The 25,617-nt window shown below is 36.6% G+C and overlaps 1 protein-coding gene across 3 annotated transcripts in view; it reads right to left on the reverse strand.

The window, feature by feature from the left end:
* LPP (LIM domain containing preferred translocation partner in lipoma) overlaps positions 1-25,617 on the reverse strand; it is a 729,416-nt gene that overhangs the window by 388,582 nt on the left and 315,217 nt on the right. For all 3 annotated transcript variants that reach the window (XM_055129532.1, XM_055129531.1, XM_055129533.1), the window contains one exon: positions 1,783-1,895. In XM_055129532.1, the coding sequence (XP_054985507.1) occupies positions 1,783-1,895 (113 nt within the window). The remainder of the gene's footprint in view (positions 1-1,782; positions 1,896-25,617) is intronic.

Raw genomic sequence — 25,617 nt, forward strand, 5'->3', positions numbered from 1 at the left:
ATTGTGTAGTCATATTGTCCATTATTGGTATCTGATTTTTATGTGTCTAAGAAAAGATAAAACAAAGGAAATGTGTGGCTTATCTAAGTCATAAAACTTGTAGTTTTAAAAAACATCTAGTCTCTAAACAGAATTGAATCTGAGTGATTGTAACTGGCCCATGCTAATTTCAATGGACAAATGAAAAAAATATATTTCTCTAATTTATGAAATGGACTCTGAAAGTATAGAGGCCCATGTGACTCCTTCTTCTTATAGGCCTGCAACACTCCGCTCATCATCTCAGTGACCCCTTCCTGGGGATGTGCCACCTAGGAGGCAGCCTCACAGATAGCACTTATTTCAGCCCAGTGTACTTTGCAATGCGTGTATCTTATTTACTTCTACGACATTCACCAACATGTAAGCTTTAAAAAAGCAGAACCCACAGAATTTGTGGTTTCCACTACAAAATTCCTAGTGTTTGATGTATGTCCCCATAGAGGCACAGAATAGTTGTGGAACAAACCAATTATTTCTTTGTTTTTCTTTGTTTTATGCAACATGACAGTAGGGGAAAAGGCCGGGTGATGAAAACTATTTCAACTATTACGTCCTATGAATTTTTCACAGTAAAACTTATAGGCTGTTGCACTGTTGTCCTGTTGTTCATCGATTTGCTCGAGCAGGCACCAGTAAAGTCTCCATTGTGAGATTTGTTGTTACTGTTTTTGGCATATCAAATACAACATGGGTAGCTTGCCAGGCCCCGCTGTGCTGGCGTGATACCCTCAGTAGCTTGCTGGGCTCTCTGAGAGGGTCAGAGGAATCAAAGTTGGGTCTGCTGTGTGCAAGGCAAATGCCCTACCCGCTGTGCTACGGCTCCAGTCCAAAACTTATTATAATAAACTTTAAATATATTTAAAGGCAAACTGAGTAACAGAACCTGTGTCCATGCATTCAATAATTACCAATATATAATGAATACTTTCACCAATTTTTACGATTATGAAGCAATTGCCAGCTACCATGCCAATTTTCCTACAACCATTTATATTTTTCCCAAATAACTATATATTTTAACATAGTTATTGCAATATCATCACTCCAAAATAATATTAATGCCATGACTTTGTTATTCTGCATCCGTTCCTGACATAATGGAGGCAGTCACACATCTGTACAACTCAATCTCTTACATGCTAAAAAACTGTGTCTGACTCCAGCCTTGAGTTCCTCTGCAGTGCAAACCCTCCAGGGCACAATGCCTACATATAATCAATGGGCTCGATAATATGCATCCCCGGCCTCATTCAGAAGAGAAAACTCTATGGAGTTTAACAGCTGTTCTAGCTAGAGAGATGTGTCTGACAATATGGAACCCACAGTGACTAACCAAGCTCTGAAATGTATTGATCCTACTTACATAGACTGCAGTCTGTGTAGATCAAGAAAAAAAAAAGCAATAAAAAGCACAATTGTGTGTTTCAAGAAAAGCAAGAAATCGTGAGCTTCTCAAAAGGTATTCCTGAGAAATGACTGTTTCTAAACCACATTAGAAGGTAAAACAGTTTGGAACCTCAGACAGCTTCAGAGTTCCAAGTGGGAAAGCTGTGGGAAGCTCAAGCTGGTCATTTTGGATTAAAGTAGCTTCTTGTTCCCGGTGAATTGTGATTGCTCACTTTAGATTCTGGGAAAATGTTGATCCAAAACGTAAACAATCACTGAATTCATAAGCTTTACTTTTTTTTTGTGGATATCATTCCATAACTATGGCTTCTACACTTCAACAAGTGATCTTACCTGTGCCCTGAAAGCACCTTCATCAAGGGGTGGTGGGGCAGGGAAGTTTCCAGAGCCAGATGGAACAGCAATGGGGTCATCCAGGGGAGGAGGTGGAGGCGGAAGAAAATCACCTACAAAGAGGAAATACACTAGACATTACAATGAATGTAATTTCACAGTAATATTATTATTTTTGCTACAATCTTACTGTTTTTTTTTCAGTTTACTGTGTTGACACATACTGTTTTTGCCCGATAAAGCAATTATTCTTTCTCTTAGTATTCCTCAGTTTAATTAGCAGCTTTAACTTTTCAAAAAAGAATCAACTTCAGTACTTAGAAATGACACATAAACTAGTCAGCCTGATTGGATACATTTGCAAAGGGAGCTACTTGGATGGGATATTAATAAGGTGTTTAAGACCTCGTATTTGTCTTTGGTAAATTTTTAATCAAGAAAGAGAAAAATAAGTGTAGGCAAAGATAACACAAAATGTACTTTTTGAAAAAATGAAATTTATTTACTTTTTAATTGAAATCACAGTGAGATACACAGTTACAAAGTTGTTCATAATTGAGTTTCAGTCATATAATGTACAAACACTTAGTTCCTTTATCAGAGTACATTTCCACCACCAATGTCCCCAGTTTCCCTCCCACCACCACCACCCCCAGTCTGCCTCTTTCTTTGTCTCTGTCTCTCTGTCTCTCTCTGTCTCTCTTTACTCTCTGTCTCTGTCTTTCACTCCCTCTCACTCTGATTCCTTATGGCTTCCAATACAGATAATGAAATTTTGTCAGGTACACCCTTTTACCTACTTTCAACACTTAGTTCCTACTCAAAGTGATCATTTCCAGCTATTCTTGTCATTCATACTGGTCCCTTCCATTATGATGCACAAACAAAGTTTTACAGAAGTCAAGATTAAGAAAAACTTGGATGCAGATAGGGAAACAGAAAGCCTTTAATAGATTATTTACATTTTCCACATATGATACAAAAAGTAAATCCATTGTATGCAGAACTAGAGATAATCATTACAATCATCACCATCATCATCATCATAATCATCTCATCATATAAAATAACAAGCAAATTAAAATATAGTACAAATAAAGGAATGCAAAATAATACATTTCACTGTCATCCCATTGCTCATCGATTTGTTCAAGTGGGCACCAGTAACGTCTCTTATTGAGAGACTTGTTGTTACTGCTTTTTTTGGCATATCCAATACACATGGGTAGCTTGCCAGGCTCTGCCGTGCGGACTCCATACTCTCAGTAGCTTGCCGGGCTCTCGGAGACAGGTTGGCCACGTGAAAGGCGAAAGCCCAACCACTGTGCTATCACTCCAGCCCTAAAATAATAATTTATAAAAACTAAAACAAAGATAGAAGCAAACTTTCAAATGTGTGTTATACCTAGTATAGAATTTATGCTTATCTTATGTGCAGTGAGTATGCATTGGGGGCACCCTAGCAGGGAACATTTGGATGCAGTATGATTTATTAAAGAGCAGTCTGCTCTTTATGTGCAGGACAGATTAGGAGAGTTAGATAAAGAAATGACTGATTTAGAAATCCATACACAGTCCAATCAGGAAGCAATGAAGACTTTAGATACTAAGCAATCCTTAACACTTCCTTTCTTTTCATTTCTTCTTTTCTTTCCTTCATTTTATTTTTCAGTGTTTCAGGGATGGGTCTTCCAAGCAGAACTCAGGAGTCTGAAGGAACCAAGCAAAAATTCTTGGTCAACCAGCCTGGTGTCAGGGCCTAAAGAGGTAAAGCTTTGCAGGTCCTATAGTGCTGGGAAGATGCATGCCAGCCCAGCGGAGCTGGGTTTCCCCAAGGCCACAACCGGTGCTCCTCAGAAGACCACATGGTGCCAGGAATCAAACTTGGTACAATTTGTGCAAGTGTTGTGCCCTAACTTCTGTCATACATCTCTGCCCATCACTTATAATTTGACCGATTAAAAAATGAATCACTGTCAATCACTGTCATCCCGTTGCTCATCAATTTGTTCGAGCAGGCACCAGTAACGTCTCTCATTGTGAGACTTATTGTTACTGTTTTTGGCATATTCAATACAACCGGGTAGCTTGCCAGGCTCTGCCACGTGGGCTCAATACTCTCGGTAGCTTACCGGGCTCTCCGAGAGGGGCAGAGGAATCAAACACGGGTTGCCCACGTGAAAGGCGAACGCCCTAATCTCTAAGATCTGAACTGTAGAAAGATATCAAGATCTCTGTGTGTCCATGATCTAGAATCTCTTTAGAAAACTTAGGAAGAAAAGAAAGCTTAGGAAAAAATATATTTATAATTCTTCTCATATTATTTTTACTTTTCCTCTTCCTTTTGAAAATAATGTCTTGGGGGAAATCTGAGAATGGTGTGAAAAGAGCATATTGGGGAAAGGTTCTCTTCCTTCAATGAACATTTGGTATTTCCTTGTATTTCAGCTGTTCAGTATTACTTATGGGGCAATAGTGTCTATTACTACAGATGCTTCCTTTGGATAGTATTAAAATTCATAATCTAGGTCTTCTGAAAAAAAGTAAAATCTACTTCTCAGACACAGGCAGACAGACTAACAAGCAGCACCCTGCTCACAAACATTGTTTTTGTTTTTAAGTAAGGGCCACATCTAGTGATGTTGGGGTGGTGGTCGTGAAGATTCTTAACAGTGCTCAGAGCTGGCACAACTTAAGTATGCGGGTTCCGTCCTTACGCCCACCAGCATTTCAGGACACCACCTGGCAATGTGGCAGTGGGTGGGTGGTGGGTGGAGCATAGAGTACTGGGATTGACTTATGAGCTCACGCTCCACCACTTATACTAACCTTCTGACACAGGCTCATCGGATTCATGGAATGTACCAGATATTCTGCTAAGAGTTCCATACATTAGCTCTGTTTTCTACATTTACTATCAGTGTTGCCAATTCTCAAATTTTGGGGTCCATAAGTAGGCCAGCTGGTCATATCAAAATGTATATTTTGAAGTTCTATCTTCAGGGGTTCTTATTATTTGGTTTAATGTGTTAAAATAAATATAATGTGCATTTTTAATAAATTCCAGGTGATGTTATTTATCTTAGTGACTCCAACCTTTACCCTCATATACTTACAAGGGGTCAAAGACTGATATTATAAGTAGTTCTATACTTCTCAGACCTTGAGCACAGACAGAGCACTGAATCAAGTGTAAGCCCTGAGCACTGCTAAAGGCAAAGCCAGAGAGCTTCAACAATGCCATAAAGAATACAAATTCTCATAGCAAATTTGTCTTAAACTAGATTTGACAGTCACGGTTGAGAAAATCATCTGTCCTCATTTGGCCAAAGACTTCAAAAAAAATAAAATTAACACCTGTTAACTGAAAATAATTCTCAACAAGTTCTTTCCAGAATTTAAAATTCAGAGTGCATAAGAATTTTCACAGTGACAACAGAAGTGATCAGAAAATAGGTGTAGACCCAGGAAAACTCACTGAAAATTAGGTCACAGCCTAATTTTCAGATTTGAATGTTCATCCTGGATATGCCTTTTTCATAAGCAAGTTAGAAATGATTTCTGAGCACCTTTTGTATCTTACCATCATGTTATGTCATAAATAATTTCCTGAGTGTCAGAACTGAACAGAATCTTAGAGAACATAAATAGGCAAAAAAAGAGATCCACAACAGTGATGTGACATGTAGAAATCAAATTCACGTAGCAAATTATCTTAAAATAAAAGGGTGAAACTCCTGTCTATAAGATTCCTCTGAACTCATTGCTTCTTGTCTCTGTTATTATATTTGAAGTTTAAAGTGGTGTGCATCCTGGGAAAAAGAGTTATGGAAGGGTGAAAAGAAACATAAAGGTAGAATTTGTGATTTTTAAAAGAACTTAGGAATATCACAAATCTAAGATATATATTTTAGGAAAAAATAAGCAGTGCTTAATCTCAATAATAACCTCATAATTGGTATCAGTTCTTTTGATCAATTTGACCAAAGTTTTCAGGCTCAATCATACCAAGCTTCTTAACTACATCCTGTTGAATGGAACTCTTATTTTTAAATAAATGGGAAAATGGATACATGTCCTGACAACAGATATATGAAAGATAGATGTGTGGGAAATGATCCTTAAATAGTCCATACAGTTGGAATTAAAAAATACCTTAAATTGGACAGAGAACAATTATGAGTACTGTGATTTATTAATAGCTCAGATGAACAGGTGAGTAAACAAAAGAAAATACGTCAAAGTTGCAGTAATATAAGTTCAGCTTGTTCCATGCAGACATAAGAAAGGGCTTTTGCAGAGCACATGTGACATGCATCAGATCCCAAGTTTTCATTTGATCCCAGGACCCCAAATACCCAGCACCATCTTTCGTGGCCCTGCTTGGACTCAAACCTGTTAGTGACAAGGCAACACCAGGCATCACACTGGAATAATCAAGCTTGCACCACCAGACCAACTGCCATAAGAACTGTTTCCAAGCTCCTGAGCACAAGGAAAAGTGTGTGTGTGTGTGTGTGTGTGTGTGTGTGTGTGTGTGTGTGTGTTAGAGGTAGAGAGGGTGATCTTTTCTGTTCTACATTTCAAAGCAGCAAAGTTTCTGTTGTTTCAGAACCACACCACTGGTGTTTATTTTGGCTCCAATCTCAAGGCTCATCCCTGTGGTACATGTGATGCCAGGGATTGAACCCAGGGCAACCTCCATATCTGTTGCATTATCTGATCCATTTTTGATGTAATTTTTAAATGTTTTTTTGTTGGGGGGTAGTTTGAATTGGGCCACAATGCAGCAGTGCTTATGGCTTTCTCCTGACTCTGCACTCAGAGATCATTCCTTGTGGGGTTTGGGTGACCCTCTGGGTTGCTGAGGTTCAAACCTGGGTTGGTCACATGCAAGTGCTTTACCCACTGTACTATTTATTCACCCCTCTAATACGTCCTTTGTATTCTACTGTCTTGTATTCTCACAAGGTGCAAGAGAACTTAGTTTAATTATACTTTCATTTTATTTTTTTATTGAGATTTAGCGGTTTACAATGCTATTAGTAATGGCTTCTCAGGCATATAATTTCAATGCCACACACATCACCAGTGTGCCTTTTTCCTCTTCCAAGGACCCCTGGGTCTCTCCTTCCGCCCTCACCGCCAGTCAATTAAGTGGATTAGTTCTCCCATTATTTTGCTCTTGAACCTTTGTTGCTACCTTGTTGCTTATCTTTAAACCCCACATATGAGTGAGATCATTTCACTTCTATCCCATTCCTTCTGACTGACTTCTAATGTAATTTTTTCAAACAAGGAAGGAGCATCTGGTTTCCATGCTTAAGTGGTTATCCTCCTAGTATACAGGCTAGAACTGAATCAGCTACAATTCATCCCAGGGAACACTGAATTTAGACATTTCAGATTTTCATGTTTGTGCATGCTCTGTCTCTCTGATTGCCAGGAAATCTACATAGAACTTGGAGACTCCAGGGGCACTGAATAAATCAAGGAGCCAAGCTAAAAAATAACATTCTCTCAGGAAATCTGGTAAGTGCAATGATAGATATAATTTATGATAGAAACATTTGGTTTTTTTTTAAAGAAATAAAGTGACCTAAGATATATATTCATAAACCCTAGTATCTTGTTTACCTTAAACTTTACCAGCCCAAGCTTATCCACATACACAATACCTAAATTTCTCAATTACCAGTTGATGTGGTTCACTCAGAGTTATACATCTGGTGTCACAGAGTTAGAAACGCATTCTCCCCCCTGCATTGGAGAAAGTCTTATCCTTAGAGATAGGATCTCACTAATTTGCTCCAAGTTATCCCAAATCCTTGAATTATATTCAAAACAATTTTTTCTTTTTTTTCCTAAAAACACCAAATGAAGCAGTTAAAGATTTATATGGGTAAAGTATTACATCACCAATGCACAAGTATTATTTATGACAATTCATTTCTAAAAAAAGACCATTATATATATACATATATATATTTATCTATTAGCATGAAAAGAAAAAAGAGTGAGAACTTCTGAGAAGTCAGCTATGTATATTTCTCAAGCAACACATCTAGTCCAGGGGTAAAAGGGTGGGCGGTGATCTTCCCAGGAGAGAGTCAACACGGAGAGGGAGATGTGCTTACTTGCAGTGTAATTACCTCTGTAGAAGTTACCCTTACAACGTGAATGAGGCAGATAAGAGACACAGAAAGTTAAGTGAATGTCACCTCAACTAAGACTGAGGAATGCTATATTTAAAGGCAACAAACACATGAAACAGGAATATCAATATGGCATTGGCATAAGAGAAAAGATATAATATCTAACTATTTCCTGAGCGATAGCACAGCAGGTAGGGCATTTGCCTTGCATGTGGCCAACGAGGTTCAAATCCTCCATCCCTCTCGAAGAGCCCAGCAAACCACCGAGAGTCTCCCGCCCGCACAGCAGAGCCTGGCAAGCTACCTGCAGCATAATCGATATGCCAAAACCAGTAACAACAGGTCTCACAATGGAGACGTTACTGGTGCCCGCTTGAGCAAATCGATGAACAATGGGACCACAATGCTAGAGTGCTATTTCCTATAATCAAAGCCTGTGGCCTCTCTCAACATAACCACAGACTCCTTCCTAGAGAGAGACAAAGCACTGGCTGAGCTATTAATAAAGCAGTCCCTGGATTCCCATTCTGTTCCTATTCTTTAAGTAGATGCCAGCCCTTTGGAAACTCTGGCTGATGTGATAATGATTGGGTCACAGCTGGCATTCCTAGTTCCCTTTCTTCACTCTCAACAAAAGAGTAACCACACATCTTCCTTAAAGGACACATCATCATTTAGAAAGAGAACATGTGTGTTTGACCAAATAATGTCTCTAGTTTTTATACTAAACATTATTAGTATTTGAGCTTTCACTATTTATGATTACAGATAAGAAAATTAATTGTTCCATTATTCTGCTATTTTTGTTGTTTCCTACTACTTAAAAAAACACATTATTAATTCTGATAGTACTTAACTATCTAAAAAAAATGTCATTTAAAAGGAAGATCTATGGTTAAAAATAGTGAATAAACACAATGACAATGCAAGTACAGGAAAATCATTCTTATGTAGCAATTGTATATGAAAAGAAATATTTAATAAGACAACATACTCAGAAAACTTGACAACAAGGTCCATATTTAGCTATCTGAGGTCTTAAAAATATCTATACCTATTCGAGACTGTGACTGAGAACTCTGGGTTTAACGGGACCAAGAACACACCCCTTCTCAGGCAATCAGCAGTCACACCCATAGCCAGCCCTGGCTGGCTTCAGATAATCTCGTCATCAGCCACCATCCAGATCACACTTTCTTCTCTCCTGGAAGGGACACTAACCATTCCACTGCCCCCCCCTTCCCACACTAGGTTGTTTCATAAAGGGCGCCCCAGAGGGAAGACCCCTCTCTGTCCCAAGGGACCCAGCCCCGGCAGCCGAAAATCTCCAGACCTCAACCGCTGCCCTGCTCACTGCTGCTCTCCACAGGCTCAGTTTGAGCCTTACCCACAAGTGAACTTTCTCTCGGACCAGGAGGCTGCATTCACATTTCATAGGAAACATGCAATGCATACTCCAAGAGTATCGCACCACCTTTGATGGGATTCAAAGTAAGAGGCAAACCACCTTAGAGGGAACTATTATATTATTTTGGTTCTGCTTTGGGGGAGGGATTGGGGTTTGGGATGGAATCACCCAAAATATGGTGGTGGGAATGAGTAATCATGGTGGGAATTGGTCTTTGAATATTAAATATAATCAAATATTGTGAACTATTTTATAAAATTTAAAAATTTTAAAAATATAACTATTCCCCAATGGAGTTGTAATACTTTCAATAAATAAATCTTTCTACCAAAGAAGTAAGTAAACAAAGCAGTTTGATAAACATGTTAGAACCCTCACAATGAAATGAAATTTTTTTTAAATTTACAGAAGTAAGATGTTGGCAAATGATTCCACTTTAAGTACCTCAGTTTTGGAGAGCTCAAATATTGGATCATGTGCATGACAGGTAGGAGGCCTTGGTTCAGTCTCCAGCACTTACCAGTCACTTTGGCACCATGCAGAGGGATGCTCAAAAACAACATGGATGTGATACTGAGCAAACACTGGGCGTGGACCCAAACAAAAAATAAACACACAAAAGTAAATCAATTGCCACCAGTCACTGTCACTGTCATCCCGTTGCTTATCGATTTGCTCGAGCAGGCACCAGTATCGTCTCCATTGTGAGATTGTTGTTACTGTTTTTGGCATATCGAATATGCCACAGGTAGCATGCCAGGCTCTGCTGTGCATACTAGAAACTCTTGGTAGCTTGCTGGGCTCTCTGAGAGGGGCAGAGGAATCGAGCCCAGGTCAGCCTCATGCAAGGCGAATGCCCTACCTGCTTCGCTATAGCTCCAGCCCACCACCAGTTACACAATGAAAAATTATTTTCAACTCAAGCCATAATGATACCCTGAATTGGAATATATTTATTCATTCACGGAGAACTTTTACTTTGTTAGATATTATTCTAAACGCTTTGTGATTCATGAAGGAGAACTAAACTACATAGCAGCATAGAAAACATTTCACACCCACAACCTATACTCTACTAGAGAAGAACAGTTAAAAGTTCATTGAAATAATACATACTAAATATCAAAGTATTACAAATATCTCCATAGAAATATAAAACAAGAATCTGAATGAAAGAGTAAAATGTTGCAATTTTAAAGAAAAATGGTTGAAAATGTTGAATAAAGATGGTATTTGAGCTCTGATTTCTGCTCCAACATCCAGGGGAGGCTTGCCACCAGTTGAAGTCACAGGGCTTATTCTGGAACTGGAGGCAGAGTTTCTCCCTTCCAGAAGCCTCTACACCCGACCTGTGCCATATTAAGGGCGCACATCACAGCCCTAAAGTGCAAAAGCTCTACTCAGAAAATTACATAACTCTCAGAATCATCATGGGTGGTGTGAAACTACAAAGACTCATAACAGCACAACAATAGCACTTGAAAATCAATGAGAAAAAACATCTAGAAGCCCATCAAGACCAGTGAGCAAAAACAAAATCACCAAGGTCATGAACAACACCAGGAAATCCACAGACTTAATCCACTCTGATGAGGATATTCAATGAGTTCAAATAAACAATAGCACAAGTATTCAGCAAAGCCCAAAATGAGTCAAAAACAAACAAACAAACAAGCAAATAAACAGAAAACCTACTATAGTCCAAAATGGCAGAAATGAAGAACATGGTAGGTGATATATATGTATATATATGTATGTGCATAAGTGTATATATGTATGTATATATATGTGTGTATATATATGTACATATATATACATATGTCAACAGAAGTCTGAACATCGGAATAACAGAAGCCAAGCCAAAGGTTGATGAGCTCCAAGATGGGAAGGAAGAATCCACTAGGAAACAGCAGAAGGTGGAAAACAGCCTGAGAGGAAATGAACAACATACCAGAGAGCTATGAGATGAGTGCAAGAGTCCCTGTAAAATAGGAAGGCAAACGTGCTGAAGAAACATTTGTTAAAGAAATCGTTGATAAGTACTTCCCAGAGTTGAAGACTGCAAATTCAAGAAGCCAGAGAGTCCCAGTGAAAATTGACCTAATTACGAAAACTCCAAGATGCATTATACTCAAAATGACAAAAAAAGATAGAAAACTGAATGAAGGAAGAGGGTAAAAAAAGGAACTTATATACAAAAGCCCATTATATGCATTATATGCATAGCATATCTATCAAATGAGACTCTACAAGTCAGCTGAATATGGAAGATAGCACGTTATAGCATTGTTATTCCATTGTTCTTCGATTTGCTTGAGCGGGCACCAGTAATGTCTCCATTGTGAGACTTGTTATGGTTTTTGGCATATTGTATATGCCACAAGTAGCTTGCCAGGCTCTGCCATGTAGGCGGGACACTCTTGGTAGCTTGTCAGTCTCTCTGAGAGGGACAGAGGAATTGAACCCAGATCGGCTGCATACAAGGCAAACACCCTACCCGCTGTGCTATCACTCTGGTCTATGGAAGTCTTTTGGACTATATCTAGTCCAAAAATAATGAAATGAACATCTCATCAAGAATAATCTATCTAGCTAGATTATTATTCCAGCTTCATGGATAGGCAACAGCTTAGAGAACCCATAGCCTTGAAGTCAGTTTTGCAAGAAGCCTTTAAAAGAACTCCTTTTGAGGACAGGAGAAACTTCCCATCATATGGCTCTCAATAATGATGCATATGATCATCCTCTACTAAAATAGGTCAAAAATACATAGCAATTAATCATCAAAAATAGACTTTTATTGATTTATTTTCAGATAATTCTAGTTGACATCCCTTTAAATTTTAGTGGACCATATACTATGAAATAAATGTGTTATATGCCTTTGAATAGGGTAGGCTAGGAGGTTGGGAGGGAGTCAGGGAATATTGTAGGAGAGCAGAGGACACTGATAGTGGGACTGGTGTTGGAACGTTGTATTGCTAATACAAGTCTATTATAAGCAACATTGTAAAACATAGGATACCAATAAATGTTGCTAAAATGAAATAAATGAAAGCACAATATACAAAAGTTTAATAGAGAAAACTTAAAAAGGAAATTGCAGTATTAAAGATTAATATCACTATAGCACTTTTCTCTCATTGTTCATAGATTTGCTCATGCGGGCACCAGTAATGTCTCCATTGTGAGACTTCTTGTTACTGGTTTTGGCATATCAAATACGCTTGCCAGGCTTTGCCGTGGGGGCAGGATACACTCGGTAGCTTGTTGGCTTTCTGAGAGGGGCATAAGAATTGAACCCGGGTCAGCCCCGTTCAAGACAAACACTCTACCTTCTGTACTATCCATCCAGTCCTGAAAGATTTATACTTTTAGAAAACAGAATTTCTTTTAAATTTCAACATAAGTGATAACATTGTAAAATGACTGATAGAGAATAGTGAGAGAGAAAAAAATCACCAATATCAAGAATAAAGCGATGCTGTATAATGAATAGTTCTTACATATAATAAAAGGAAAATAAATAAACACTGAAAACTTCATAACCATAAATTTTATAGAGGCAAGTTTCTTTAAGGACACTGTCTCAAAATTCAAGAAGATTTTTCAAATGATGGTATTTGAACAAAGACTTAAATCTAGTGAGTGTGTGAGTCATGAAATATAACTAGGAGAACATAAAAAACTGTTTCTGAGATATTATTATGTGAAGAAAAAAGTGAGCTACCAAAGTGTTTTTAATATAGTCTGATTTTTTTGTAAACCTATATATTAGCAATAACTACCAATAGCTTTTGGGATGACAAGTGTTTATATTTAATGTCTTCACCTCTTTGCTTATTATTACAATAAATACAAATTACAGGTTTACATATTTTAAAAATAAAAAGGAAGTTACCTAGGAATCTCATAAACTGCTCAAATCCAATGTTTGATTTCAATGCACCACTGTATTTACCCAAGCCAAAATTTAATGTTCCTATCACCTTTCTAAATAACTTTAACTTGAAGTGTTCAAGATTCTCAGATTAACAGCAAGATTTATTATTTAAAGTACATAAAATATCCTTAATTTTCATAAAGAATCACTGGGCTTTCACTGGGCACAAGAGTCCTCATAAATGGCAAAAATAAAGCATTGTGAAAATCAAACACATTACAGCTAAGCATACTGTACTCTTGTACCACACAATGGTTGTCATTTGTTGAAAAATAAATTCAATTTCTCAGTCAAAAATCACTGATTTTCAAATCACATGAATAGTAGGAGGTCGTTCTTGTTCTGCAAATGGGCTAGAACCAAATACCAATTTAAAAACTAACAAGTGCCATTTGTTTACAAAAAAAACAAAAAAACATAGAAATTGCTCTCCAAACAACAAATCACACCATATATTTTGACTTCCAAAAATGGGCATTGAAAATAAATATGGCCATGAGTCAAGCCATAGCATCAATCTTATACCAGTTATTGAAGGATCTTCAGCATGATCAAAATATATATATGTATATATAATTGTCACAGCTTAAAAATGAATAAAATGTTTTTAAAATATATTGTTGACATAAAAAGAGGCAATGATCCAGGGAGAAAAAACAATCTTTAATTTATTACTGAATAAAACAAATAGCGTGTTGAGAGAATACTCCAAAAATATCCCTCTCACTCAGATTGTACATCATTCTCTGTGGTAGCCATTGAGGATAGAAGCTTAATTTCCTCCAGGAAGAATGATGAAACTTGAGGGGGTAGAATTTTGCAATAAAAACATTCTAGCTATATCACTTTTTTCACATTATATCTGAATAGAGTGAGCTATCCTCATTTCCAATAATAAAATATTGTTCCTGATTTGGCTCTGTTAGATTACATGTATTCTACTCTTTGATAAATTGCTTTCATTTTGGTTTCTCCTATTAAGTGATAAGATTCTTTTCAGAAAGTCCTCTTTTTTCTTATCTCTATATAGAATTCATAGAAAATGTTTAGATAATAACAATAATTTTATATATTCAAAGTCCCTATCATATTAAATTGAATTGAAAAATTAAATATATGTGTACTTTTACTAGAGACAAAATTGTCCCATTCAAATTATTGGGCAAATTTCCCACAAAGACTAGTGGGTATAGGCCGTAATAATACAATCTCAAAGTACTCTCCTAGCGTTGCTATTGTTGTTGCTAATCATTACCTTACTCAGAGCAAGTCCTTCAAGATGCACTGCTACTTTAAATTGTAACCAGGTGTACTCTATGTGGTATTATTTCTGTAATGAAAGATCTGTGGATGGGTCTTCATTGTTTCAGTATCAAATGAAGTATCTAGGAAACCCTTTTGAATCTTTTGTTTTGGGGAGATTCCTGCTGGTGCTCAGGGCTTACTCCTGGCTCTTTGCTCAGGAATTATTCCTGTTGTGCTCAGGAATGAACATGGGGTGCCGGGGATTGAACCTGGGTGAACCACATGTAAGGCAACTGCCCTCCCTGCTGAACTTTAGCTCTGGCCCCACCCTTTTGAGTCTTTCTAGAGACTTGGACAGCTAGCTATTCCTTTTTAAGGAAAGATAAATGGAGAAGGGAGAAGAAGAGAGGACAGAATCTTAAAATTATAGCGCTTGAGACGATGACATTGATCTGACTTTTAACTGAGGTTTTGTCTCATAATCTCATGGGACACTTTTTCTACTACAGACAAGTCCCACTCTATAGTTCTTAAATCAGTATCTCTAGAATTTGGATATAAAACAAGCATATTGACAGGGTCTCTGGATGATTCTTATGTAGAATCCTGGTTAATAGTCCTTGGCCTCTATTAAAAATCAAGTAGTGCTAATGAATTATGCTAGATTATATCACAGAGACATATGAAAAGCTTGAGTGGTACCAGTTTAGAAAGTATTTTGGCTATTTATAAGATCTATATATAAGATAACGATTTAATCACTGCAAATCAAGGTGAACTACAAAGGACGGATTTGAAGTATTTTGGTACAATTTAACATAGATTTAGTATTTTCAGTATAGATAGGCAAGGCAATAAAAGCGAAAGGGAATTCACTCCCCCACCCAGTCTTTATAATCTGGAGAATTATAAAAGTAAATGGAAAAACTGAACATTAAAAGAAGTAAATATATCCATGGGTATCTGAAATCACTATTCAGTACTGAACTAGAGTTCAGGGAGTTCTTAATGAAGAGCCATTAAGCCAATATACGAACAGAACATCTGAGTATTGTGATTATTCAAGGTCTATTTTGCTTATAAAAGGCAAATTTAGTTAAAGGTAGTTTGTGTTGCTTCTATACAGGATCGTAAACCAAAATAATAGAAATATCAGAATACTTGTAAAACAACTGATAAATTTTAAAAATAAAGATGTCATACCACTAAGTATTGACATCTGTGTATTAATATTCTGGTATTGGTAACTGTAGCATTTAGGTGCCAATATTTGTGGAAAATGGATCAAGACAAAATGAGAATGCTTTTACTAATTTTCAGCAGTGGGCATAGTCTGGAATTATGTCAGAATGATAAGTCAAAATTTATTTTTAAATTTTAATTAAAGTGCCTGAACTAGTAAATTATTTTAAATATAGAGACATTTTTACCGGCATGATAAAGAGACAGAATAAAATCAAGAGACCCATTGTCACTTCAATCTTCTAATGACCAGCCAAGGATACATACACCCAGTGCGAGATTCAATGTCAGAAACCCAGGCTACTTGGAAATGAGAAATAAACATTCCCCATTCTTAAAATATCAGTAGTCTAAAATCTTTAGAAGAAAAGTTCATTTCTCTTCTTTAGGAGACTTGGAAAAGAAGATAAGGAATACATGAAACATATGCAACAAAATGCAGGCCTAATGCTGACCAAAATAATGGTCAAAAGTTAAGCCAATGGTCCTTGCTCAGCACGTAGCAGGATGAAATTCCAAAAGCTCTCTTTTCACCGTCTTCCATGCTGAAGGGCAGCCCTTCAGGAAAAGAATGGCGATAGGAGACTGTCCTTCTGTAATTTCTCTGATCTTCATTTTTTATGCACAAATTCCTATTCTTCTCACTGAGAAATTCTTGTTACTATTTATATAAAATGATGTCAACCATTACTCACTCCCCTTCAACCCTGCCATTTCATCCAGTCTGAGGTTTAACAAATGCATAAATGTTTTAAAAATAATCAAATAGAGACACTCATTTCATTTCAAGGTGGTTGTTTTTTTGGCATGCACCATTTTTTTTTCCAAAGAAATACTGGAGCTGACAGGTACTTGCTCTAAAAATTTACTTCACCACCTGCTAGCTGAAATATTGCTTTCATGGATTTATATTGTATTAAAAGGTCACTGGCTGTTTAAGTCTTAAACAGTTTTAATCATTCTAAAAGTCTCTTAACAGTAAGAAAAGGAAGCTTAGAACAAACAGCAGCAGGGACTCTAATTAAAAGGGCCAATTCATCTAATTTTATTTGGGGTTAATTATTCAGGATTCACTCTTTGATGTGTAAGGAATAGCAATTAGTAATTTTAGTGATTTGAGAATCATTGGAGGTGTAATCAGTTAAAATGAGTGAGTGTTTACAACACAAGATGGTGAATTAGTCTCTCTCAGCTGGAGAACAGGAACATTAGGCTCTAAGAGATCAAGGCTAAGGATTACAAGCGCCAGTAATAACAATCACTTCAAAATAAAACACATGTCAACTGCATCCAGCATTTTATTTATTTTACCAAAAGCAAGACACAAAAGCTTCAAGAAATTACCTTTGACCAGATCTTCATCTTTCCTACCGTCTCCAACCACTTCCTTCTATTTTGCTTTTGCCACCATGGCAACCAAAAAAATGCATTGCATTATAACCGTAAATGAATCTGCCACTTGTAAGCAACGTCAAACTCTGAATTATCAAGGCACGGAGGTAGCCAAGGTTTAAATCTCTGATTAATGGCTAGGCATCTCTATTTGTACCTTTAGCCTAGTATTAAGCAGTGAATTTGAGTACCTTATGCATTTGCTTCCCTCTTCTTGCAATCTTCAGCTTTCTATTTTCTACATCCAATTCTCTCAATCGTAAAGACTAGGGAACAATCCCATTTTACTTTTTTGGTAAATCCATATCGATTATTGGAAGTTATGATAAATTGCCCCAAATTATATCAAACACATTCTCTGTTCTTCATCTCTATTTCTACCAAAGTAATGAATGCCTACGTACTTCATATCTAGACTATATAAACATCGAAAATAGTTTTTATTCCTTCTAAAGTAATTCCAATCTTTGCAAATGAGTTTACACACTTTGTAAACTAAAAGCAACTATAGGTCCATGAAAAGCAAAATAATTTTGAAAAAGAAGAACATATTTAGAGGAATCTCCATGATTTCAAAACTCACCACAGTTACAGAATTGAAAACCGTATGGTACTAAATTAAGAACAAAAATACAGACCAATTAAATAGAAAAGAGAACTGTGATATAAACCCTCACATAAATTGCTGATTGATCCTTCAGCAAGTTCTTAAGTTTTAGAGGAAGGTAGAGTTTCGGAGCATTATGTCTTGATTTGGTAAGGACCTTGTCTAAGCCTTCGAAGGCTTTAACAGGACCTAATCATGGATAGGCAGAAAGTTGGAAAATACACTTTTACAGGATATGGAGAAAAAGTGGACAAGTTCATTTCTCCATACATACTCCTAAAATAATCCGGTAAGTATAAATTATTCTAGATTACTACTACACACAAGGGAACGTAGAACTTAAGAACATTTAGCACTTAAAAATGTTCACCTTATGGACCAGAGCAACAGTACTGAGGTAGGGTGGCTTCCCTGGCTCAAAAGTCAACCCTTGTTCAATTCCCAGCACTCTATACAGTCCCCAGAGTCTGCCATATAGATTCCTCAGCACTTTTGGGTGTGATTCCAAAACAACACAAAACAAAAAAGTTCACCTTAGTTAAACACACGTGCAGTAATATATCCAGCTGCTTCTTTCTGCTTTATTGGATTCGAATGATTTGTTTATCTTTTTCCTTCCATCAACCTTTCCCCCTAGCATTTCTTGTTATTGAAATCCAAACTATTCTTGGCAGCCAGTTCACCTGCCAATCCAACAGTCTCTTTGGCTGATGACTGAAAATTACACTTTTACCCCTCTCTCACCCTTTGTGATACTTTGAGAGCACTTTCCTGTGTGTCTCAAGGAAAATACAAGAGAATTTCCCTCAATACCCCATGTTTCTCTTCAAGGAACACACATCATATATGATCTATCACTCTTGCCCATAGCACCTCACAGAGTTTAGATAAAGAATAAATAAAGGCCATAGAGATAGTGTAGGGGCTAAAGTGTTCACCCCGTATTCTGTCAATACTGGTTTGATCCATGACACATCAAGGTCCCTCAAGCATCCAGGTGCAGTACTAGAGAATTTAAAGCACCACCTGTCTGATTTTAGTACTCCACTAGAACTTCAGTCTCAGAGTCTCTTATTGAACCTCAGGCCTTTTTAGCTACGGATTGCTTGGAGTAAACCCTGGGCCACTGGAGTAATGCATGACAGGGATCCCAGCAGAAAAAAAAAAGAGGATAAAACTTTCCTGAGTGATTAGTTAGGTATATAAATTAGTTCTTGACAACTTCAAGTTTAATTCAAGTCAAATAAAATATTACCTAAAATTAAATTTAGAAAATCACAGGTAAAACACTATGACATTGAATAGAGAAGTATCTACAATGTTTTGATATCGTAGTTCAAGCAAATGGAAGATAAGCAAATGGGACTATATAAAACTAATAAGCTCCTGCACCACAAATGGAATGATGACAAAAATAAAAAGACAACCCACAGACTAGGAGATGTAGTTTTTCTACGACTCATCTGATAAAGGATTATTATCTAAGATAGATGAAACACTGGTAGAACTTTATAAGAACCAAACAAACCCCTGAAAATATAGAAGAAATAGAGGAAACAAAACTTCTCCAGAGAAGAGAGAAGATGCACAGATGGCCAAAAGGTTTGTGGGGGGAAAAAAAGCTCTGCATCACATTTGATCGATAAATCATCTCATCTATAAGATGGCACACAAAATATAAACAAAAATAACCTATGTTTTATGGTGTGGAGGGAAAAAGAGACCTTCATTCACTGTTAGTGGTAATGTCAATTGGTCCAGTCTTTTTGGAAAACAATATGGATAATTCTCAAACACTAAAAGTTGATTTCCCATATGACCCAGCAATTTCACTTAGCATTTACCCCCAAGAGTCCCCATATGCTATTTGGAAACGATATTTTTATTCCGAAATTAATCACAGCACTGTTCACAAATCTGGAAACAACCCAAATGTCCAAGAATAGATGACTGCATAAGAAAAAGTATATGGTATATAAACATAATGGTTGTTTTTAGGCTTTATAAAAAGATTAAATCATGTGACTTGAAGCTAAGTGGATGAATCTGGATTACATAACGCTGAATGAAGTTAGTTAGAAAGAGAGAAAGATACAGAATGATTTTTCTCATATGTGGGGTAGTAGGAGAAATAGTAGGAAAATAATGAACACAGAGAGGCAGTAGAAAATAAAGACTGATTCTCAATCCTCAATGAGAAGATTAGGGGATTGAGGGGTGGGAGTTGCAGAAAAGGAAGGGACACACAGGAATAATGGTGGGAAAAAAGCATACAATCTGATAGAGGGTGTGGTGCTGAATTTTTTTTAACGCATGAAACTCTACCATTAACAATTTTGCAAAGCACAATACTTTTAAAAAGTTGAAAAATAATAAAGAACCTGAGGAACTGAGTAGTTATCAAAATGAAAATGTATTCACGGAGAATCTGTGTGAGAGATAAAGAGAGAAAAGAGAGAGAGGATGAAAAGAAGGTCAAAGGATTGAGAAAGCCTTAATTGGCTATCTCCATGAGGTTAATTTCTACAAGTGAAATATGATCTTGACTTAATCAATGACACAGATAACTTACATAGATAAACAAAAAATCTGTTCCGTTTTAAATGATTTAAATTCTTTTATTTTTGAGATGAGTCTGTGAAACTTAATTATAAACTTTTTCTTCAAATTGAGACACTCAAACATAAAGGGTAATTACTTATTGGATATGTATTGCATACTCTTAACATGGCACTTCAATATATAGACCAAAGGGTCAGGAGCCAAAGAAAAAGGAAATGGTAAAACGTATAGCATCACTAAAATAACAGCAAAGATCTCGCAGCCAAATAAACAAATACTGTGCTGTCCCCAGAAATAATGTTTAGAAATCTTGGAAAGGAACCATGTAAAGAGCCCTGAGGTGGCACTAACTTGGCAAATTAAGTACTTCTGCAACTGATTTACTGAATGTTTCCTTGGGAATATTATTGGGTATTTTTTTATGAACAAACTGTTCTTGAACAATTTGCAAGACATAAACATGCTATTGTGATGAATCAATCAAAGATGCCAGTTTTGTCCTCAGAATCAAGCGGAATAGCCAAATCAAAACAACAACAACCATCATAAAAGACAGTCAAACAAGAAATACTCCTATGTCCACACTCAGCTTTTGAAGGCATCTTTTTGGCCAGTTTTGTTCTATTAAATCCACACTCACATCTACAAGGAAGGTTCTACAATGCAAGTTCTGCAACACAGTTTTAAAAGTCCTCGAAAAACATTGAAATTTAATATCATAAAATCATGAAATTTAATTTTTGAAGTCAAATAGAAGATTTTAACTGTAAGGAGGTTACTTGAAAAAATCTAGCTTTGTCTGTAGCAAGACACTCACTCAAAGAAAAACTTCATTCCTTAAATTTCATTAATTCTGCTTCCTCCAATTCCCTAGAACTAGAAAGTCCTTTGATGGACGACAGTTCCCAAATGCAAATTTTGGTGACGTGTTCTGGGCAGGAGTTCAATACCTTGTTATTTTAGCAGACCTGGTCTAGCTGTCCAAAGACATAATTTAGCTGAGTGAGGAACTTATTCACTCCTCCTGCTTCCTTTGGCTAGCTGCCTCGGAAGGTCTTTCATTCCGGAGGGCAATGGATTTATTGCTCCCTTTTATTTCTCCAACAGTAGTTCCAGTTCTCTGAGTTTTAAGTTCAGTGAGCTCAGCCTTGGCATTCAAGGATCCCCTATGTCTCATCCTTAAGAGCATTTGTCCCAGGTCCATTTGCCAAGGACATGGTGGCAGTTCCCTTCCTGGCATTTGAGTCTGTAATATGCTTCTTGTTATAAACAGGCCCATCCCATCACTTGAGTAACTATTACAGGTTCTACTGGCACTTTTATTTGGCTTAACTAGTGCAAAGGAACAACTATACAAATGGAAAAATCAAATTAGAATGCAATCAGAATCAGAATAAATAGTCTAATAGTCTGTAGGTCAGAAAACAAATGGTGAAATCAAATCCACCTCCTGTTTTTGTAAATAAAGTTACAGTATGTATAAATAGATTAGACAGAATAGTTGGTGTTATGGTTTATAAAACATAAACATATTTGTTGTCTGGGGTTCTAGAAATGTTTGCTACCTTGACCTACTTATTCAATTCATTTTACAGATGAGAGGATTATGGTGAAACAATGTTAACTGATGTTCCTATGGAGAAAGTAAAAGTCTCAAAGTACAATAACTAGGGCAGTGCTGATCATATGGCAGATTCATATTCAATAATAATACTCTCCAGTCTTTATCAAGAAATTTTATTTTTCTTTAATGTAGAACAGTGTTATGAAGTATATTAAAAGAGCATTTGTACTTTTGAGAATTTTCTGTCAATAGAAGAGAACATACCTAAGTAGATAATTTGAGCATAATTTGTTTTAGTTTTCTATTTTTATGACTCCAAATTATCACTAAATTTAATTTAAAATAAAATATATTATCCTAAGGATCTATAAATATGAAGCAGATATTGGTAACATAGGATTAAAAGCAAGATATCAGTTGGGCAGCATTACTTGCAGAAATTTCTAGAGAAAAACGAATTCACTTTCTTTTCCAGGTCCTGAATAATGTCCTCATTCCTTACTTATGACCACTTCATCTGCAAAGCATGCAAGCACTTTCATACTCCCCTCCTCCGTCTTTTCACCCATCCTCCACTTCTAATAATATTGGTGATAACATTGAGTCTGTTGTGGTATTCCAGATTGTTTTACCTATCTTAAGTACAGCTGATTGGCAAATTTCTGAAGCTTTTCATAATTGCATTGTTTATAGAGTTCATAATATTGTTTAACTTTACATATATTGCTAAAAATAGGTACATTCAGTTGCATGCTTATTCTTCTCTTCTCAATTATAACTGTGATGCCACATGTAAGGAAAGAAACTCTTGTGGCCACTATGCGAAAAATTTTAGGAAGTAGGAGTTAGAATTTCAGCAAAATTTTCTCTGCAAGACTGCTTCTCTTTGGTTCCTCTGGTGGATAATGAAACAGAGAAATACTAGGAACTTAAGGTCTAGAGAAAGTTACTTTATGGGAAGTTCACCACCAGAAAAGAAAGTATCAATTCTGTGATGATCTACAGGATAATTCCATAAAATGTGTCTCTGTCTGTCTGTCTGCCTGCTGTCTGTCTGTATGAGATGAAATCTTTAGAGTAAGAAAAATCTTGTTCTTATTTAACAAATAGTGGCTATATGGAGGATACGATGATAGAATGAAATATTTTATCTCTAGCATACTTTTACACTGAGCAAAAAGATATAACACTAATATTAAAAGATGAAAAAAATTGACCCTTTCCTGTTATTATATACAAAATAATTAGATTCAGTGAGAAAGGTATGAAATTTTGGAGCATATCAAGAAAGATATGCTATAAATAAATATCTAGCCATTGATATTTATAGATTTATAAATAAATCTAGCCATATTTACAAATACTGAGGCATATTAGTGAAGTATTTAAGAGGCAAGAAAATTACTTGACAGGATTATTACAAAGGAGTTTCAAGCTTTATAAATCCAAGAAACTCAGAAAATGGCCTTTATAGGCCCTTTCAACACCAATAGTTTATGATTCCATGACTCAAAGTACAAGAACCAATAAATGGCAATTAGAGACTCAGACTTCTTTTTAATGGGTATAGTCAGAAAATGTCCCCTGATACAATGACGAGGCACTTATCCTAACTGCAAGAAGGCACTTCCCAATGATAGGATGTAATAATTCACTTGGTAAGACCCAGCAAAATGCAATGTCATATGGATAATGCATATGTTTATCTCCAAGTCTCCATTGACAAGGAAATTCTGGTATTTTTCCCCAAAACCTACACTTCATCCAATACAAGTCACTTATTACCTAAAGGATAAATAAAAACTACCCAACAAAGCAAAAAAGGGAAAATTTAAGTTGTCAATCTGTGAAAATTCTACCTACCTACCAAGGATCTGTAAACTGGCTTCACAAAAAAAGCCTATTTACTTGGAGTTACTGAATATGCAAAGGTCTCAGAAAGGCTCCAAAGCATGTGGGAACTTATTGACCCAGCTTTTGATAACTGAGATGGAGGTGATGCAACAATATTTCTTAAATTAAGGTGTACACATTTCCACACTTTACAATAAAAAAAAGTAAAATACCAAATTACCAAGACGGAAAATTCCCACTGTAAACAACTAGAGCCACCAAGAAGAGAAAAACAAGACATCCAGTCACAGGAGCTAAATGCCCTCTTGTTTAGAGAAAATGTACACACATTCCCACGCAGAACCCTTTCCTTGTGAATAAAGCTAAAGGTGCAGGAAATAGTTTGATAGAGACATTATATTACTTAGACAAAACTGAACTAGATTATCTGTTTGTTTAATAGATTATGGCTTTAGGCACATTGTTCTTCACTGAGAACTCCTGACATGAGCCGACACACACATTCTTTGGAATGAAGGCTTTTGTGAAAGTATTTTATGGTACTTAGGAACTTGAAAGGAATGTGAAAGCCTTCACACTAGAGGATTAAACCCAATCTTTGGGGCCACCACATTAGGAGAGTCCAGTTCACTTCACACAGCCTTAACTGGGACATGTGAGCTTTCTCAGACACAACACCAAATGGTTCCAACTCATTCGCTGTGGAATTTCTCATGTTAACCCACACCCAATCTTCTTAGTCACAAACCAATTACCAGATCCCAAGTGTTGATGGATGAAAATGAAAGCAGAGTATTCCAGAAACTCCAGGATTAAACTAGATTTCATTTTTATCTGGCACTATTTGGGGGAGGAGATAGTCTTGGCTTTATTTTTATTTAAATTTCTGTATGGGACATTCTTAAATGACAAAATAAGTTCCCAGAACATATTACACTATATTTTTGAGTTCCATATATTAAAGATTATGGCACTGAGTTGGTCTATAGTTTGTTTTCATAGTAAGGATCTTTAGACTTTCAACTACGGTTGAATTTATAGCAGGGTTTTGAATTCAAAGAGTTGCATTTTAAGATTCCTTAATATTTAAAGGACTCCAGATGGAAGTTTAACCCAAACCTATAGAGTACAAATGTCCACAAATATGTTTATGTGTCAGTATTTGTGGGACTTGGGTGTGGCTTCCAGAACTTCCAGAAGTATGGGGGTGTGGTGGGAGAGGGGAAAACCTCTGGTCCTACTCTGAAAAGACTCAGAGTTCTCAGCCTGATAATGAGTATACCTGGAATGTTCATTGGTGTCTCTGCAGAGATTATTCTTGAAGCAGTAGAGTCGGGCCGTTGTTATGGCAACAGCAATGGGGTGTGAGTTCAGCTAATGGGGCTCTGGCAGAGCAGAGATTTGGACCACACCCTCCCAAGATCACCCCAGAGTTTTCAGCAGGAGACCAGTATACCTAGGAATTTTAGCAGCATGGTTTGCATCTCTTCCAAGGTTTAGTAGTAAGTCTATAAAGCTGGACCAACAGATGCCTTGGCAGTGGCTGTGGGATATGGGTATGGCCACAGCTGCCACTGCGTAAATTCATGACCATTTTACATACCCTGGAGCCATATCTCCAAATTCCACAATACTGACATTCCATTAAGAGCACACCAAATTAGATGGGAAGGTAACACAGAAGACAACTAAGGTCACTAAATAAAAATAGTAAAACAGATGTCTCAACTAACAAAAAAAAACAGCATAATAAGCCCTCAGACAAGTATTTAATGAGCCTGTTGGGAGATATAGCAATTTTCACAATTTTTACTTAAGCATGTTTAAATAATACCATTATTTATTTAGTTGTAACATTTAATA

The sequence above is a fragment of the Sorex araneus genome, chromosome 2, assembly GCF_027595985.1.
Source record: "Sorex araneus isolate mSorAra2 chromosome 2, mSorAra2.pri, whole genome shotgun sequence".
In the NCBI taxonomy this organism is placed as follows: domain Eukaryota; kingdom Metazoa; phylum Chordata; class Mammalia; order Eulipotyphla; family Soricidae; genus Sorex; species Sorex araneus.